The sequence below is a fragment of the Hippocampus bargibanti genome, linkage group LG16, assembly GCF_051943395.1.
Source record: "Hippocampus bargibanti isolate YZ-2025 linkage group LG16, ASM5194339v1, whole genome shotgun sequence".
Lineage (NCBI taxonomy): Eukaryota > Metazoa > Chordata > Actinopteri > Syngnathiformes > Syngnathidae > Hippocampus > Hippocampus bargibanti.
The window spans coordinates 6,832,668-6,849,795 of record NC_142749.1 but is presented as its reverse complement, the minus strand read 5'-3'; the positions used below and the strand labels follow the sequence as shown (position 1 = coordinate 6,849,795).

At 39.5% G+C, this 17,128-nt stretch overlaps 2 protein-coding genes across 2 annotated transcripts; one reads left to right on the top strand and one right to left on the bottom strand.

The window, feature by feature from the left end:
• Nucleotides 1-4,717: 4,717 nt before the first annotated feature.
• Nucleotides 4,718-10,161, bottom strand: bkgd (beta-keto-L-gulonate decarboxylase). The gene is made up of 8 exons (XM_089016662.1): nt 10,035-10,161; nt 9,866-9,964; nt 9,695-9,768; nt 9,492-9,593; nt 8,821-8,997; nt 8,375-8,524; nt 7,111-7,227; nt 4,718-6,091 (listed from the first exon to the last, which is right to left on the bottom strand). The coding sequence occupies exons 1-8, from the start codon at nt 10,099-10,101 to the stop codon at nt 5,918-5,920; spliced, it is 960 nt and encodes a 319-aa protein (XP_088872788.1). The 5' UTR covers nt 10,102-10,161; the 3' UTR covers nt 4,718-5,917.
• On the top strand, nt 10,161-15,489 carry LOC148886223 (uncharacterized). The gene is made up of 5 exons (XM_089016661.1): nt 10,161-10,830; nt 11,412-11,688; nt 11,781-11,896; nt 12,194-12,239; nt 13,737-15,489. The coding sequence occupies exons 1-5, from the start codon at nt 10,661-10,663 to the stop codon at nt 15,069-15,071; spliced, it is 1,944 nt and encodes a 647-aa protein (XP_088872787.1). The 5' UTR covers nt 10,161-10,660; the 3' UTR covers nt 15,072-15,489.
• The last annotated feature ends 1,639 nt before the right edge of the window (nt 15,490-17,128 follow it).

Here is a 17,128-nt window from a genome sequence, read left to right as displayed (position 1 = left end):
GACTTCGATTTTGCGAGTGGAGGCTGGCTTGACCGCGGTGTTTTACTCGTCAATCACGCCCCCCTCCCCACTTTGTTTCTGACATCACACGCAGCGGGACCTGCTCAATGGGAACAAGTCAGGAAACTCCGGCTTGATAGGCATTCACTGCAAAAAAAGCACATCGTCACCAACTAATAACGAAAGCAATGGCTACAGAAAGAGAAAACTCAGATGCCGAGATATCAATCACGCTTTCTGAAGAGGAAGATAACGTGACTGAGGTAGACGTTTTCCTTGATTCCACGAGCGATGAGGAGGAGTTGTGGCGCTTGTCATCGGATGAAAGGTACATTTTGTTTTGTAGTTCCGTTTTAAACTCCACTTTAACTGTCAAGACTTGTTTAGAAACAAAGCGCGTATGCCATTTGCCACACGCGCGTCTGCGAGAAGCTAATTTGGATAGGACAATATCACGCACATGGCTGTCAAACTATCGCTCGTTGCATGTCGTCATTTGCGGTTGCCGTTCATGATGCGTCCATTTCCACGATGCTTCATTGTCGGGAGGTGCTGAGACCTGTCTCGCTGATATTGACACTCGTCAATCACAGATCACATTGAGACGACCGACAACCATTTAAACTTCCATTCATATACAAACGGCTTGGGTACAGGCAGCGTGACTGCTGCACCAAAGTCAGGCATTTGAACCGCGACAACATCAGTGAACAAAGTAAAAGTATAAATCGTGTTTTTAATTACAGGAGGAAATACAAGGGTAAAAATACAAAAAAGAAAACAAAATTACTTAATGTGAAAATACGAAAAGGAGTCACAACGACCCCTTGTAGGGAAAAGCAGAAAGAAAAGAAGAGTCACAACAATGAAACGAAGAACGATATGCTGTATTGTGATTAAAAGAGGGCCTACTGTCTCACTCCACGGGATATAATAATGAGACTGAATCTAATTAATAAAACAGTAGGTCATGATTATGAGATACCTTCTCATTATTATATATTTGGTCAACTACCAATCGTGAAGCGTGGGCGACACCATATGCTGTAAAAGCACCAATGACAGCATTCCTTACACTTTACTACTGACACGTCCAGTTATTCAAACTAAGTTTAAACATAAATATTAATCATAAATAATAACTCAATGATAAAACATCAAGAATACGAGTGTACATATCCAAAGAAATCGATGAAAAGGTTTCTTCAGCCGTCATCTGTACTTCTTTGAAGGTGTCGGACGTTTCGCGTCTTATCCAAGAAACTTCGTTAGCAAACTAGTCTTACTGGTAGTTTAGGCCCTATATATATATCCCTACTGTCCAGACATGGCGGTGCCGGACTCTGCTATGATAGGTCCCTGCTCTCAGGTTGGGGATCAGAGGACTATGTACTGCCGATTGAGGCCCACTAGTATTATCCCTGCGATGTTGATAAAGTCTTTTCTTGAGAATTTGTTTAGTCTCCCCAATGTACTGCTCTTTACAATTTTCATTTTTACAATGTATTGAATAAACTACATTACTTTGTTTTTCATTTGGCAGCCTATCTTTTGGATGCACTAACGTTTGCCTTAAAGTGTTTATCGGTCTAAAATAAGTAGGAATTTTGTGTTGCCAAAGACTATTTGTAGTTTTTCAGAAACTCCTGCAATATAAGGTACTGCTACTCCTCTTCTTTTTGTATCTTCAGAATTTTTGGTTTCCTTCCCTATTCTTTCTTTCTGACATTTGTTAAATGACCACTGAGGGTACCCACAGTTAGTGAGTGCTCTCCTGATATGTTTTGACTCCTTTTCTCTACCTTCAATGCTCCATGTATATGTGCGATATGTGGTTAAAAACAGTTTTAACCCCTCCAACATTATGCACCATTTGCATGTTTAATTCTGTGATGTTTTTTTAATTGTATTTATTTTTTAGAAAATTGTCGCTAGCTACCAAATAATTGGATTTAGAACAAATACATGCTTTGTTTGTTTTTTTTCTATAGTGTGTATTGCCACAATGATACTGATGAAGATGGGGACTATCAGCCACCAAGAGCCACCACTACTACCAGGGAGCAAGGTCCCACCACCCGGAACTCCTCCACCACAGTCCTTCAAAAAGGACCCTCGACGTCTTCACCAGCAGCATCATCTGCAATCAAACGCAAAAAGACCATGTGGAAATCAGCCCGCAACAAGCGCCACATGTCTGAATCGACAGAGAGGTGGCACTGTAAGGAGGAGAGTGACACCATTCCAAACCCTCCCCCTTTCACACCCGCCAGAACCCCCGGGCCTACGTTTGACATCTCCACCCAATGGTCTCCCCTGGCTCTTTTTCAGCTTTTTTTCAGTACATCAGTTGTTCGCACTATTATAGACAATACAAATGCGAACGCCGAGAAAAAACAGGCGAAGGCAAAGACATTCCGCTGGAAATTGCTCACTGTGCCTGAGTTCTACGTCTTCATTGCTGTTGTCATTTTCACTGGCATTGTCAAAGTCCCTCACAGGGATGACTACTGGACGAAAAGATGGCCGTACAACTTCAGCTTCCCGAGAAAAGCCATGAGCAGAGACCGCTTTGAGGCCATATTGTGGTCGCTGCACCTCAGCGACCCAAACGACCATGATAGAAATAAGAGGAGAGAATGTATACGCTTAGACGATCGGCTGTTCAAAATCAAGCCGCTTTACACAGACATTGTTTCAGCATGCAAAGCCAATTTCCAACCCCACAAGAATATTTCGATCAATCATCGAGTGGTGCCCTCATCTCAGATCGCCACCAAACAACAACGTACAAAGGGCAAAGCCTCAACACTGGCTTTCAAACTATTAGTTTTGGCAGACTCTCTCACTGCATACACGTGGAACTTCCTTGTATGCTCAGAGAAGAGCGTGTCTTCCGCCAATGGCCAAAGTCTGCGTGATCGAACAATAATGGACATTTTGGATCCGCCACGGCTGGGAGGAGGCTATAAACTTTTCGTAAAGCATTTTTTCTTCAGTCCCACCCTCTTCCGGGACCTTCACAAATTCAACATTGGATGTTGTGGCCCCATTCGCAAGAATCAAGTGGGTTTTCCCAAGACTACGGAAAATGATCTTCCCGCAAAGGCTGAAAAGGGAGATCTGCGATGGTTGAGGAAGGCTGACCTCCTCTTTGTCAAGTGGATGGGCCCACAAAAAGTGACCATGTGCTCTTCGCTCCACGTGGCATGCAGTGGGCACACCACAAAGACCAAAGTCAAAGTGAATGGTGGGCGCCAAATGAAAAGAATCACCATTCCTGACGCCGTCCGGGACTACAATCGACATAAGGACATCGTGGATCTGTCCGGCGCTTGCACTGTCCATCACAAGACCAGAAAGTTGTACAAAACGTTTTTTTTTCAATGTGTGGATATTGCACTTGTCAATTCCTTCATCCTCCACAAGGAGCTGATTGCTCTACAGAACCGGCCTACAACGCAAAAGCCCATGACTCAGCAGGTCTTTCGTGAGAAGCTGGCTGCAAGCATGCTCAATCTGAATGGAAAGACCCCACACACACCACCACCACCGGCCGCAGGAGCAACAGAAGCCCCAGAAGCCCAAGTCACCTGCATGCCCATATTTTTTCAAGGTAACTGTAGGAAATACTGCAGAAGGTGTCACGGCATGGGGATGACCAGGGTCAAGACATCAGTGCACTGCAGAAAGTGTGAGGTCCCGCTGTGCTTCACACAGAAAAAAAACTGCTTTCAGCTCTGGCACGATGAGCAAAGTTGAAAAGTCAGGATGCCCCCACGAAAGAATATACAGATATACGGTAATGTGTGTACATTTCATTTATAAGCGCCTTTCAAAACCCTCAAGGACACTTTACAGTCACGGGATATTTTTTCTGCGGGTGAGCATACATATCATGTTATTCATTCAAAATCTGAAGTATCTGCAAAATTATTAAACCTCCCGAGTGGTGTCGTGACAGGGAGAAATCACCAGGAGCGCTTTCATAACTGTTTTTATTTTACTTGGATTGGATTCGCCTTTATTAGTCCAGCAGTGGAGAAATTTACATTTCACAGCCGCAGTTATGAAAGTAAGAGTAAAGGAAAGGAAAAAGTAGAAAAACAAAATACAGAGCTGCTGTAAAGGGAGCCACTCTGCCATCTTGAAGTCAATCAACAACAAAAACTAAATAACAAATAACGTGACACAACACAAAGACACAGACAGTCTTCAATCTTAAGCACTTTCTGCACCTTTCTTGTATGAAGCAGTTCGAGATGAAAGATGAGAAGATCAAAGCATCCTTTTCACCAGTGGAACAGGGACGTCATGGGAAAATGTGCATGTCTGCTACAAGCTAAATGTTGAAAGCAAACATGAAGCTGTAGCATCCATTGGCAAAAAGAAATTGTCCTATATCTCGTCTCACGTAAATTCGCTTCAATTCCTAGCTGCGACAGTTCCACATACGCATTGGCGCTCTGCGCTGACACGCCTTTCTTTTCATCAAGCCATGCATCCATCCAGCCGCAGACTTAAAAGTGTTATTTGACTTCATAGTATTAATAATTTGATTGCACTTAAAAGTATTAATTATAAAGATATTTTCATTTATCCGTCCACGCCAGCGACATGCAGAGCGATTAATGGTGCCATTTATGCAACAGAGTAGGTCATGATTTACTGTGAGTCTAATGAATGAAACACGTCCAAATTTCACACTGTGATGAAATTGAAGTGAGCTCAGCAACTTTTAATATTCATACTATATGAGACGTTGTGACATTTTTGATTGGTGGTGTGCTTTAAGATTTTCATGGCGCCATATTTTAAACACTCAACTTAACTCAACTGTATTGATAGAGCACTTTAAGACAACCGCCGCTGTACATGGAGCAAAAAAAAAAATATATTCATACAACAAACAATAAGACAATCACTTAATAACAAAGTCGCTCAAAAAAGTAAATTGTAAGTCTCATGCTGAGTCAAAGAATAAAAATTAGTTTCAACATGAGTTGCACTTAATGTCAGCTTGCTGTTCATCAGTTTTGTGCCGTCCTTGTATGATAATGAATGTATTTATGAAAAGACCACATACTTTGTCAGTATTTATATTTTATCATACTTTTTACTTTACAATTTCTTGTGATTGATGAAAAGGTTTCTTCAGCCGTCATCTGTCCTTCAAGAAGGACAGATGACGGCTGAAGAAACCTTTTCATCGATGGACCACTTCGCTACGACTCAGAGCTTACACAGACGAATTTCTTGTGATATTTGTTCACATGTATAATTTTTTGTTTGTTTTGTGCTTCTCGTTTTATATATCATGAGTTCTCCATTTCATTTATTTTGTATTTTTTGTCAGCATTATTTAATCCCTTCAACATCACTTGTGACAATATTATTTGTTTGGACAATGTTGGTCATTATTAGTATTTTTTCATCCTCATTTGCATTACAATTGTTATTTTCTTTCTATGCAGTACAATATCCCAGTTATTCTTCTAATCTAGTCAGCCATTTTTGAAAAAAAAAATGGATTTCTCTGTCTGGACACTTTTATGCAGAGCTATCTTGTTTCATTTTTCTGTAATTGTCATAATCAGTGGATAATGGAATTTGATCATCAATGTCATTTACCAATTTTGTACTTCATGTATTATCTAATCTACTGAAAATATCGAATAAATTAAAGATGAACATGGTTTCTACTGGAGGAACATCCCTTATCATCAATGGCAGGTGGAAAAACAGAATATTACACAAAAAAGTGTGTCCAATTTTTAAATGATAAATTCATCCTGTGATATATTGCAAATTATAATGTGAAATATATTTATAGCGAAACCTGTATCACCACAAATAAAGGACAATTTATGTGGTACTGATTTTCATAATCAACACAAGTGCACCATGCAATTCTTATTTAATCTCTTCCGACAGCATGAGTGTCTTTGGGCTGGTCGATGCGGTATATGAACTCTGCAGGGACGAAGTAGCCCAAATACTCCACGCTGTCAGGTGTGGTGTCGATGTAATAGTGGCCACCTTCTCCATGAGGACTGAAGCAGTGAGTATGCTCCACACGTAAGTCAAGTCCCTTCATATAAAACACACAAATGAAACATTGATACAGACAATTTGGGGGTTCACGGTCGCATTGTTTTCATGACTGTGGTGATTCCAAACTACAACCAATTTATAGATTATCATATTTTCCGGTGTATAAGGCGCACCCAAAAGCCTTGATTTTCTTCAAAAGATGATCCTGCGCCTAATACACAGGTGCACCTTATATGTGAAGTAATATTGAGCCACAACAGGTCTTGCAACGACGACTCCATTTCCCCCCATAGAAGAAGTAGTGTGTAACCTAGCCTCTATTGTAGCGCCTTATATTGTGGTGTGCCAAATATTTGGAAAACTTTTATATATGTATCTATTATATTTGGAACATGTTTTTCCTTCATTGAAGGTGGGCCTTATACTCTGGTGCGCCTTATATATGGAAAAAGTTTGACAATACACCATCCATTGGGAGTGCACCTTATACTCCGGTACACCTTATACACTGAAAAATACGGTATTTAATAATGAGATCTGATTGAAATAATGTAATTTTTAACCTCCTTTTAAGGAAGCACACGTGGTTCTTTGCTGTCTGTCATTTATTTGGAGGGCACTGTAGAACAAAATGGAATCAGGTGATCTGGCAAAGCGCACCACCGAGCCGAATACCCTCCTCAAAGCCACAAAAGGCATGTTAACAGCAAATGCCACGTTACATACAACCTACGCAGATCCTTGTGAAAACAATTCCAAATGACGAAGATGAGCGCAGGATTCAAATGATGATATAATAGCATAATAGTGTGCCTTATACACCAGAAAATACGGTACACAAATGCAAATACAGTGTATCAACTTCACGTTTGTTGCTAAAACACCAACATTATAAACCATATAAACTTTCCAAAACGTTAAGCTACTGCAATTTTTTATTTATTGTTTGTTTATTACCAAGCCCCTATTTAAAAAAAAATAAAAGCAATGGTGATGAAATACTTTTTGGCACTTTTTGGTAGTACATAACATTAATTGATGAGATTGTATACTCACAGGATCTTTGGATACAAGCACTGACTGGCAGATGAGTGGGGCTTTCACCTCGAAGTGTTTAAGCCAGCTGTTGACCTCTTCATTGGAATTGAGCGGACACGCCGAGAACTCTCTGGGCTGTGCAGAAACGGTAAGCATGAGTCTCATTATGCTTAGCTTTCTATGCAGGGAAATGCTATTTTAAAGGAGACACCGAATGCATTTCCTAATATTTTAAAACGGTTAGGGGTCGAACTACAACATTGTGTCACGACATGTTTTTGTCAAAATGGCACCTCACCCGGGGGGAGAAAAATCTTGATTTTTAGGTCATACTTCACACCCCGTTGCTGTGTTGCTAAAATGAGTTCATATTTCATTACAAGCAAGTGACTGTGAATCTAAAAAAGTGACCGCGAACTGCCCTCATGGAGGCAGCACATGGCCATCCAAGTCACATTTTGTATTGACCAGTGTAGGTGGCGTCGTGGACAAACCACCATACGCCCCCACCACGTTGACAACTAAACAAATGAATTCATCCTAATCTATCCCTCCAACAAAAATATTTACATTATTGCTTATCATTATCATTGCCTGTTCATTACAATGGGGCAGAAGCACACAACTTCCTGGCATCTGGAGAAATGTTCTTCACATTCATGATTTTATTTGGTAGTACTGTACAGTATAATTTCCCACTTGATGGATAGGTAGGCACCACAGAAATCGAAATATTTACATACAAAAATCAAAGTTTATAATATGTCCCCTATAACTCATTTACTCACGAATTTATTCGGGAATTGAAAATATGACAGAGCACCATTCCCGAAATACTTCGGGTTTTGTTTTTTTCTTCCTTGGATGGCGATAAAGCTCTGGCCAAACCTCTGGAAATGTTATTTCCCTTCCACAAAGGGGCAGCATTTCCATTTTTTTCATGTTAACGCTTTGTACCAGCTTCAGTTATTGTTAAAGCGTGATATAAACAAATATGTTTATATTGATTTGTATCTGGTAGAGCCGCCCCATTTCTTGCTAAGATAACTCCAGACCCATACAATTTAGGAATTAACTCATTTTTCTGATGAAAGACGAGAATCTAAGGTTCATTACGCTGCATTGAATGTTTATGTAGTCCTAAAACTCGATATTCTGTGCCTCCTGCAATTTGAGTGCCAATGACAAAAACCCTGGTACTGGAGTGGACACATTTTTGCACGTCTGGCAGTGAATGAGTTAATGCATTTTACATTTGCTGCGTTAAGATACTCATATATACCATAATGTGGATTTTCGCTTTCCCCTTCTGGATGATGAAAGTCCCCCCTAGTGCCAGGCTTTGATCAGGGTAGTGAGCCTCCAGAGTCTTTCTCAAGGCCGTCACAATACTGTGATCTCCCGTTCTTCTCTTGGCCTGCACCTCAATGACCTGCGCACAGGACGAGATGCTTGTCTTATGATGTTACAATTTGCCCTTTGTAACGTTACAGTCATTGATACCAATGTAAAGTGTGATGGGATTCATACGCAAGCAGCCCCTTGTGGAATCGTTTTAAAGGTGCAATTTAAACGCCCGCTTGAGTTCATCCATGTTCCAGGAAGGTTTAATTGGAGAAAGAGATCATACTAATACAAAATTCTTCTCAGACATATATTTTTTGGGTTTGGGGGGGTTATCACTTTGCCGTTGCTGTACTAGTACGTAGTTAGAATCATGACCATCACCTTTCCTGGCCTCCCCTCACAAGCATAAAAATTCCCCAGCAGCCCAAAGTTGCAATCAGAGAATTTGTCGCTGTATTTTTCTTGCAGACACTGGCCATCCAATGGATTGATGGAGGACAAGTAGCTGCTGTTCACTGCAGGTCTTCCGTCTGCTTCAGTCAGAACCACTGGAATCAACTGGAGTACAAAATACAGCATTTATAATATATAATAAAGATCAGTTTGCTGTCTTTTTAATCTAATCATTTAGATATTACTTTCTTGTTGGTACAGTCCAAATCGTCAAGTTTTTAGGGGGAATAGGACAACATATAATAGCTATAATTATTAGTGGAAAAAAACAATAGCACAATTAACACAATATTGCTGTTTTTGGAGTTTTCAACAAATTAACACAATTTCAGAATGTGGAAAGAGACCGGAAAAGAGACTGGAAAAAAAGAAAACAGTTTTCTTTTTTCCCCAGTGACATTTAGCATGCCTCTTGCGTGCATAGTTTTAAACTATGCAAGCATGCAACATTGCATATTAACTTTTTTTGCCAACTCTTATTTCAGAAGATGACACCACACAGGATTCAAAATTTTTCCGGTTTTACTTTCTAGGTGAATTACAAAACAGTGAAAGCTCTAAAATGGTAGTGGTGCGTTGCTGAAAAATTAGGGGACTACCTCTGCATTTATCCCAACAATCCTCGAGGAAACGGCTCCTGCACCGAGCATGAACGCTCCAGGTAGCTCCAACTCCCTTGATATAGCATTCATGTCATACTCCTATTAAGAAGAGTACGTCAAGATGATCTGACAACACCCAAGCAGCAGTCTGAGTCGGCGAATATTTTGGCATCATTGGGTGACTTCGAAAACAGCGGTACCTTGTGCTTTTGAACCAGAGGAACCAGATAAGGTACTCCTCCCACATCTGTGACCCGCGGACTACCACACAAACCTGAAGCATCAAGTAAACATCACATGATAAAAAGTGCACACAAATTAAATGTGTGTAACGAATGGTTTGATATTGGGTAAAAACATATATATCTTACCCTGAACAGGAAAATTGAAGGGTTCCTTAGTGAGATCTGGACATTGCACAACACTCACTTTCACTTCAGCAAAGTTATCTTCCAGCCCTTTTTGAAATACTGCAAACAGAATAAGTGTTTGATTCTCTCCTCCGAACACGTACTGTGTCAATTATGTTTAAATCCTTACCGTTACGCAATTCTTCAAGGTCTGGAACGTGCAGCTGAGCCTTTTCAGTTTTGCGAACAAATGCCATGACTACATTTGTGTGCAAGTGGGGGAGGTGACCACCAGATGAAATATCCGAAAATGTGGGTGGTGACTGTGTCGGAGCAAAGTGCATACGAATCAAAGATTAAATAAAGTAACTAGAGAAGCATCTGGTATGTGTGCAATCGCCTGCACACTGCGCAGCAAGGTTGGGTCTTGCTATTATCGTTTGTACAGTTTTGTTAATTTTTGTATATTTCTATTTTTAAAATGTACTCGGTGGGTGCGTGTCTCGTGTAATGTGTGTTTAAAGTCCACATTACGGATAGACGACAAAAGTAGAAATGTGACGGATTTCTCTTGATTATTTTTTTCCTCATTGCGGAAGTCACATGATGATGTTTGAAACTACTTCCTTGTTTGTCCGGAAGCACGCGTTCACCAAAACTTTACTGATCAGAAACGCACTGTTCGTTCTCTCGGTAATATAAACCACATCTTGTCACAAATTTTTCTGTTATTTGAATGCCGCCTATTATGAGCGTCCACGTGCTTCCAAAATAAATTCGATTCGGGATCAACTGACGATCCAAACATCGTCCAACATGTCAGAGACACACTTTGATGATGCCCCGACTAACGAGGTGTTAGCAGGCCACATCGTACTGGAAAGGTCTCCTCCCGATTATGTGAAGAAAATATCGCAGTACCTCGAATTCTCTGCTGGCCCGAGTAACCAAAATCGAATACCTGGAGCGCCCCCTGAAGTCGACAGGTAAACACGTTTTGCAATGCTGTATGTATTTTTGACTGCATTCGAAAAATGTCACAGCACGTAACTAAACCAAAATATCACAAAACGGTATACAGTATTGCCATAGATGCATCGTTCCCCACTGAAATGAATGCAAATGTCTTAATTATTCCCCCAAAATTTTTAAACAAAAAAATTGCAGTCTATCTTATAATGTATACAATTGTTCGTGTAAAAACGAATAACATTGTTGTCACAATTTCTCATTTGTAATATGTTTCTGCTCATTCTGGTGTGTGCACCTTAGACACTTTGGGGGTGTACACATCACAGAAAGGCGGGTAGACTGTACTACTTATCAGTATGCAAGAAATATAGTAGTTACTTCCATAGGATAATGAATATTCGCCTGTGACTATTAGTTTGCACTCACAAGTGAAAGCAATGTATTGCCGAAATGAAGACCAAAATCTTGAAAAACGTAGCTTCTCTCTCATTGCACTCATGAACTCTGCTTTGTATGATTGACCCTGACCTAAGCGTCAGGACACAACTTATTTAGCAGCACCCTTATATTTGAATTTGTGATTGTTTCTTTACAGTGATTCTGGGGACAGCCTATTTTTAACACAGTTGCCTGTTGCTCAGCCCGTGAGAACAGTCAGACGCCGGAAATCATCACGGCACACTTTAGCCACAGAGCTTGAGGACAGTGAGGGGGATATTTCGTCCTCTCAGAGTGATGCCAGTGACCACGAGACAAGCAGAAAGAAGAGAAAGAAAAGAAAGATAACGCTACCAAAATACAACTTCTCTTTTCTTAAGGAAAGGAAATCCAAATGCATGAATTTAACCAGCAAAGAGAATCTAAAATTTCATGTAAGGATCATTTAGGTTTATATATCTGTCTATTAATATTTTACAACTTTTATTCTCATTCATTATTTTATTTTATTTTTTTATGCTTTCAGAGTTATGTGATGGGGGGTTTCTTTAAATGTGTCGAGTTCTGGCAGCAAGCCGAGGATTCACATAAAAGTCAACCAACAGTTGACCAAGATGGTGAGGACATATCACCGTTGACGGAGTGAGTTTCTTTACATTATTACATATAGTCATCATATTCAGTCGTTTTTGTTATTCATTAACTTCACATTGGCCATATTCCTAATTAGAGCACAAACTTCAGTTTGTCATTGCACTTTGGAGCATCTGAATTATTTTGGCAAAAGTGAAATGATAGCTAAACACAGATATGAACATTTTTACAATATGTGCTTTGTTTTCCACATTGACAACCTGACTAGTGTTACCTTTATTTTTATGATTTAAATGAAAGCAAATGTGGCATTCATGGTTTTGCAATTTATCTGAACTCTTGCAGAGATGAAGGAGAAGACACATCTGGTGATGAGGACATCCAAGTGGTGGTAAGTAAACTGTCACACTCAAGGAAAATGATTGTGGGGAGTAAATGAACTAAAGTACAGTGGGACCTTGGCTTACGAACTTAATTGGTTCCCAGACAGAGTGTGTAAGGCGAAAAGTGTGTATCCCAAAAATTAATCTCCCATAGGAAACCATTAAAATGAGAATAATCTGTTCCCAGGTCCCCATAAATCATAATTTTGTAAGCCTTAAAACTACACAAAATATACCTTGTTTTATGTATAATAAATGTGCTATAGTATTATGATTAAAGAAATAAACTGTACTGTACAATAAAGTCATTTTATTTACCTTTGTGATGGTCGTTAATGGCTTGATGGAATGGAGTGTCCGGTTTCGTCAGCAGTAAACACTTGATGAGGAACATAGGCTTCTTTCACCATCTTGAGGAATGATCCCTTGTAGGTGCTTTCTCTGTGATAATTGTATCTAGTTCATCAATTGTGATCTGTTTAGCTGGGTTGATAGCTTTTTGCATCAAGTGGACAGATGACTTGTGCGGGTTATTTGTGGAGCCTGATAGATGGGATATTTAACCTTCCAGTCTACACTCTGCTTTTGAACTATCAAAGTTGAAATGGGTCCACATTTCACTGTTTTCTATCCATTTTCTCACCATTTTACTCGTTTTTTTTTCAGTTTTTTTTTTGTTTCAAGCTCTGTCCTCTCCCTTTCGTCTGTGTGTGGTTTTTTCTCTCTCTCTGTCTGCCTGTCTTTTTAATGTTTAACCCCCCGCCCCCACACACACACACACTGCTGGGTTCTTGGCCAATCACGTGGCTTTAACCGAAAACGCCATTTTGTTTGCTTGAGAACAGCCTCACTCTCTCTCTGTCTGTAACCCATATCCCACTGCTGCGTCCTTGACCAATCACATGGCTTTAACCGACGACTGGGGGCGGGGAATAGAGGACCAAAACAAGCCGGCTCCCATTTTGTTGTGAGAAGAACGGGCTCGTTCGCAAACGACACATCACTCATTGAGACAGTGTGTATCCCGAAAAAGATTTGTATGCCAAGGTAAAATTTTCATAAATTTAACGTTTGTAAACCGAAAAGTTCGTAAGCCAAGGGGTTCGTAAACAGAGGTATCACTGTAGTTCTTTTGGTAGACATTTCTGAATATATTGTCAAAATTTTGAGGTTCCAGTAAAAATGTTTGTCTAACTTTCAGCTACCATATTTTCGTAATTACTTCTAGGCAGTTTTGCAGCATAGTTACTGTGATGCCTTTGAATGTGGAAAAGGAGAGCCAAAGATACTGAGACTCTTATCAATCTGTTGACTGAAACGCATAAACATAATGTACACATGGTTACGGGAGCTGTTGTTTACCACAGCTCACACCACGGCCTACATAAATAGACTGCTCAATTTTTATATTCTTCATGCTTGCAGTTCTATTGTGTTTTCAAATATACACTGTAACCTAAGATGAATAATTGAATTAATCATTATTTGTTTGTTATATCTTGCAGCAAAAAACGCGATTTCTGGCAAAATCCAAAACCAAGTGGCAGCAAGCCTGGCACACACCACTGCAGTTTACAGAGCAGCATGAGGAGGACGAAAGAGCTGTTCCTCAGGAAAAGGAGAAAATAGATCAAATATCAAATGAGGTCCCTGTGACTGTAATGGCTTTAGCGAAAGACAAAAATAATGAACCACTTAGAATCAATGTGGTACAAACACGCACACAGAGACAAAAAAGAACTCCTTTGCCTGAAGAAACAAACATACTTGTTGATGTGACAACTACAACATCTGTAACCTTGGACACTCAGATGACCCAAGATGATAATACAGAAGCCAGCGTCGTCACCTCGGTAAAAAAGAAAGAGCATACGAGACAAGAAAATGAGATGATTAACTTGGAGCTTGACCTCAGCGTAAAAGAATATGCCTCGTCTTCCCTCAGTCGAGATGACCCGACAGAGAAAATCAAGCTAAGAGAGTTTGAAGATGACTCCAGTGTAGTCAGTGAACCTCTCGATCACGAAAGGCGGTTGAAAAAGAAGAAAAAAAAAAAGAAATTGCATCAGGAACCAGGGAGTCTTGACACTCTTGCGGCTTCTCAAAAAACTACAAAAAGACAACGCAAGCTTCCTGAAAATGACACGAGTGATAAAACTGAAGAAAATATGTCTTCCTGTCTGTCTGAGGGAGGAGATCCGTTTAAAACTTCGGCATATGCATTTGCTGACGAAAATGAGATAAGGAGTGACGACAATGATGTGCAACTGGTTAGCAAGAAAAAGAAGATGAAAAAATCAAGCACAAAGATCATACCGGGCGACGAGTTTGTGTATAGACTTGGCAACAAAAACGATAGGACGTCTTCCTTCCTTGTTGCTGATGTGGAGGAAAGCAGGACTGCTTTAGAGGCAGAATTACACAATTCATTCAAGAAAAATAAGTCTGCTGGTCACGGGAGCACAGAAGATTTTGTGGGCACATCATCTAACTGTGCTTTGCTCGAAAACATTAAGTTGAAGCCGAAAGATCAAGTGCGCGACAACACAGAGGAGACTCTGCTTTTTTACACTGAAAAATTCAGACCGCTTAATTCACCACACCATCAAATTCATTATACTGACGATGCAACTTTTAATGAAGCACCGGGCAGGACCGAAGAAGGGGAGGACATGGCCGAAGATGATCCATTAAATGATTTAAAATACCGGAAGAGGAAAGAGAAGAAGAAGAAGAAGAAGGAAAGAGAAAAACTGCTTACAAGTAAGGCTGAACTTCAAAAACACTTGACGTGTGATGACAGCATTCGACGGAAAAAGAGAAAAAACGACCGACATTAACAAACACCTAATCTCGCCCCAGTGACATCAGAGACTGATTCCTTGTCTCAATTGTCCCCATCAGACAGTGTCAAGAAAATGAAGCACAAAAAGAACATCCTCACACGCCAGCTGTATAGTTCATGAGGGATTTTCTTGTTGTGTTTTTTTCCCTTAATATTGATCGTTTTGGCTGAGCATGATTTTAATGTCATTGAAAAACCAACTGGCCTTTTTATAACCTTAAACAAATTCCACAGAATATATGTCCATGTTCAGTGTCATTAACATGTTCATTGCAGTTTTCTAATAATGCACTAATAATGTATTTTCAGTTTATAAAATATGAATGTTTAAAAATTACAAAGAAAAATACACCACAAATGTGACCTTCAACCTATGCAATGCAAGAGAATAAAAAATACAGTACAATGTCCAAGCTATTGCAATTTATTATTAAAAATATTGTAATAAATGTAAAAAAAACATCTAACAAAAAACTCATTTCAAACCAACAAATCTGCTCTAAAAATTAATTCAAAACACCGAGTTTAAAAATAAAATGTAACGATGAAATAAAATGTAACTATTAAAAAAAACACAGGAACTGGGACAGGCTTTAGCTCCACACCGACCCCAAATCAAAACAAGCACTATAAAATGTGGATGGATTGGATTGGATTGGATTGGATTGGATTTGGATTGGATTTAGCTTTATTAGTCTCGCAGTGGAGAAATTTACATTTCACAGCAGCAAAGTTATAAAAGTTATGAATAACTGTTATGTAATTCTGTTTTTTCTGCCCTTCTAAAAAATATAAAAATAAAAAAGCAAAGCAACTGCTGGCAGCTAATTGGTGAAAAAAAATGGGAAATGTCCTTTCAGAAACCACAAGCCGTGCAGTTTTATGGCAATTGCTACTGCAATGTTTGCAAGTAAAGCTTTGCTGAAACTCATCTCTAAGGTTAATATTTAATACAGCCCCTCTTTAGAGGTAAATCATTTTCAGAGATAGTTTATCACCAAAATGTTTCAAACATTTAATTATTATCTGTGGCCATTTGCAGTCCTAAAATTTTAAGTGTGATAATTGTCTCGCTTTTAGATTGGACTGGATGTACCTTTATTCATCTCGCAGTGGAGAAATTTATATTTCACAGCAGCAAAGTTATGAAAGGAAGAGTAAAGGAAAGAAAGAGGTAGAAAAATAAAATACAGGAGCTGCTGGAAAATCAGCCACTCTCGTGGCGCCATCTTGAAGTAAAAAAAAAACCAAACAAATAATATGACAACACAAAGATTCATTCATTCTTCAGCACTTGCTTGACATGAAGCAGTTCTAGATGAAAGTATTTTAGCACTCTCACGCTGTCAGTGCTTTCACCAAGATTATTAGAACCACTTATTTTCACAATAAAAAAATGCAGTGTCAATAAAACTACAGAAACTCAAAAAATGTGGGTGAGCTGACAAGTAAAAACAAGTAAGTCACACTGTACATCGAAAATGTGGTCCTTAAGAATCTAACAAGTTGCCTTTACACATTACAAAGTGTGCTCCATTCAATGACAATATTTTATTATCAGAATTTGGTCAGTAGTTAACCATTTTGTGTTTGGGAGCCTTTTACTGAGCGAGTTGCTTGTTCTGTAGCCACAAAGGGACATAAGTCTTCTTGTGCCGGTCCCAAGCCCGGATAAATACAGAGGGTTGTGTCAGGAAGGGCATCCGACGTAAAAGCTTGGCCAAAACAAACATGCGTATCATACCTCTGAAGATGGAGGACACTGATTTGCTGTGGCGACCCCTTGAAGGGAAAAGCCGAAAAGAAAAGAAGTGTTAAAACATTTGCCTCACAGTCAAGATGTATTTCTTCAAATCTCTTGCAAATGGGGAGGCTCCCATTCCAGTCAACTTGTGACTCATGCTCCCCAAGTGACCCTTTTTTATGTGAAAGAGGCAGTGTAAATTGGCTGTTTTGATTAAAAAAATATTACCGCTCAAGCATAATTACTTTTATTTTGATAGACGTGATCATTTTGTCTTAGAATCACGACTCAATCGCAGCGGTTAATGT

What these genes read in the sequence shown, in the direction of transcription:
- bkgd (XM_089016662.1), bottom strand. Translation starts at nt 10,101, where the DNA reads ATGGCATTTGTTCGCAAAACTGAAAAGGCTCAGCTGCACGTTCCAGAC. An exon ending in CTCTGGTTCAAAAGCACAAG is followed by an intron (nt 9,594 to 9,694) that starts GTACCGCTGTTT and finishes TCTTCTTAATAG; the next exon opens with GAGTATGACATGAATGCTAT. An exon ending in TGCTTGTATCCAAAGATCCT is followed by an intron (nt 6,092 to 7,110) that starts GTGAGTATACAA and finishes TTTTATATGAAG; the next exon opens with GGACTTGACTTACGTGTGGA.
- LOC148886223 (XM_089016661.1), top strand. Translation starts at nt 10,661, where the DNA reads ATGTCAGAGACACACTTTGATGATGCCCCGACTAACGAGGTGTTAGCA. An exon ending in GCGCCCCCTGAAGTCGACAG is followed by an intron (nt 10,831 to 11,411) that starts GTAAACACGTTT and finishes GTTTCTTTACAG; the next exon opens with TGATTCTGGGGACAGCCTAT. An exon ending in ATGAGGACATCCAAGTGGTG is followed by an intron (nt 12,240 to 13,736) that starts GTAAGTAAACTG and finishes TATATCTTGCAG; the next exon opens with CAAAAAACGCGATTTCTGGC.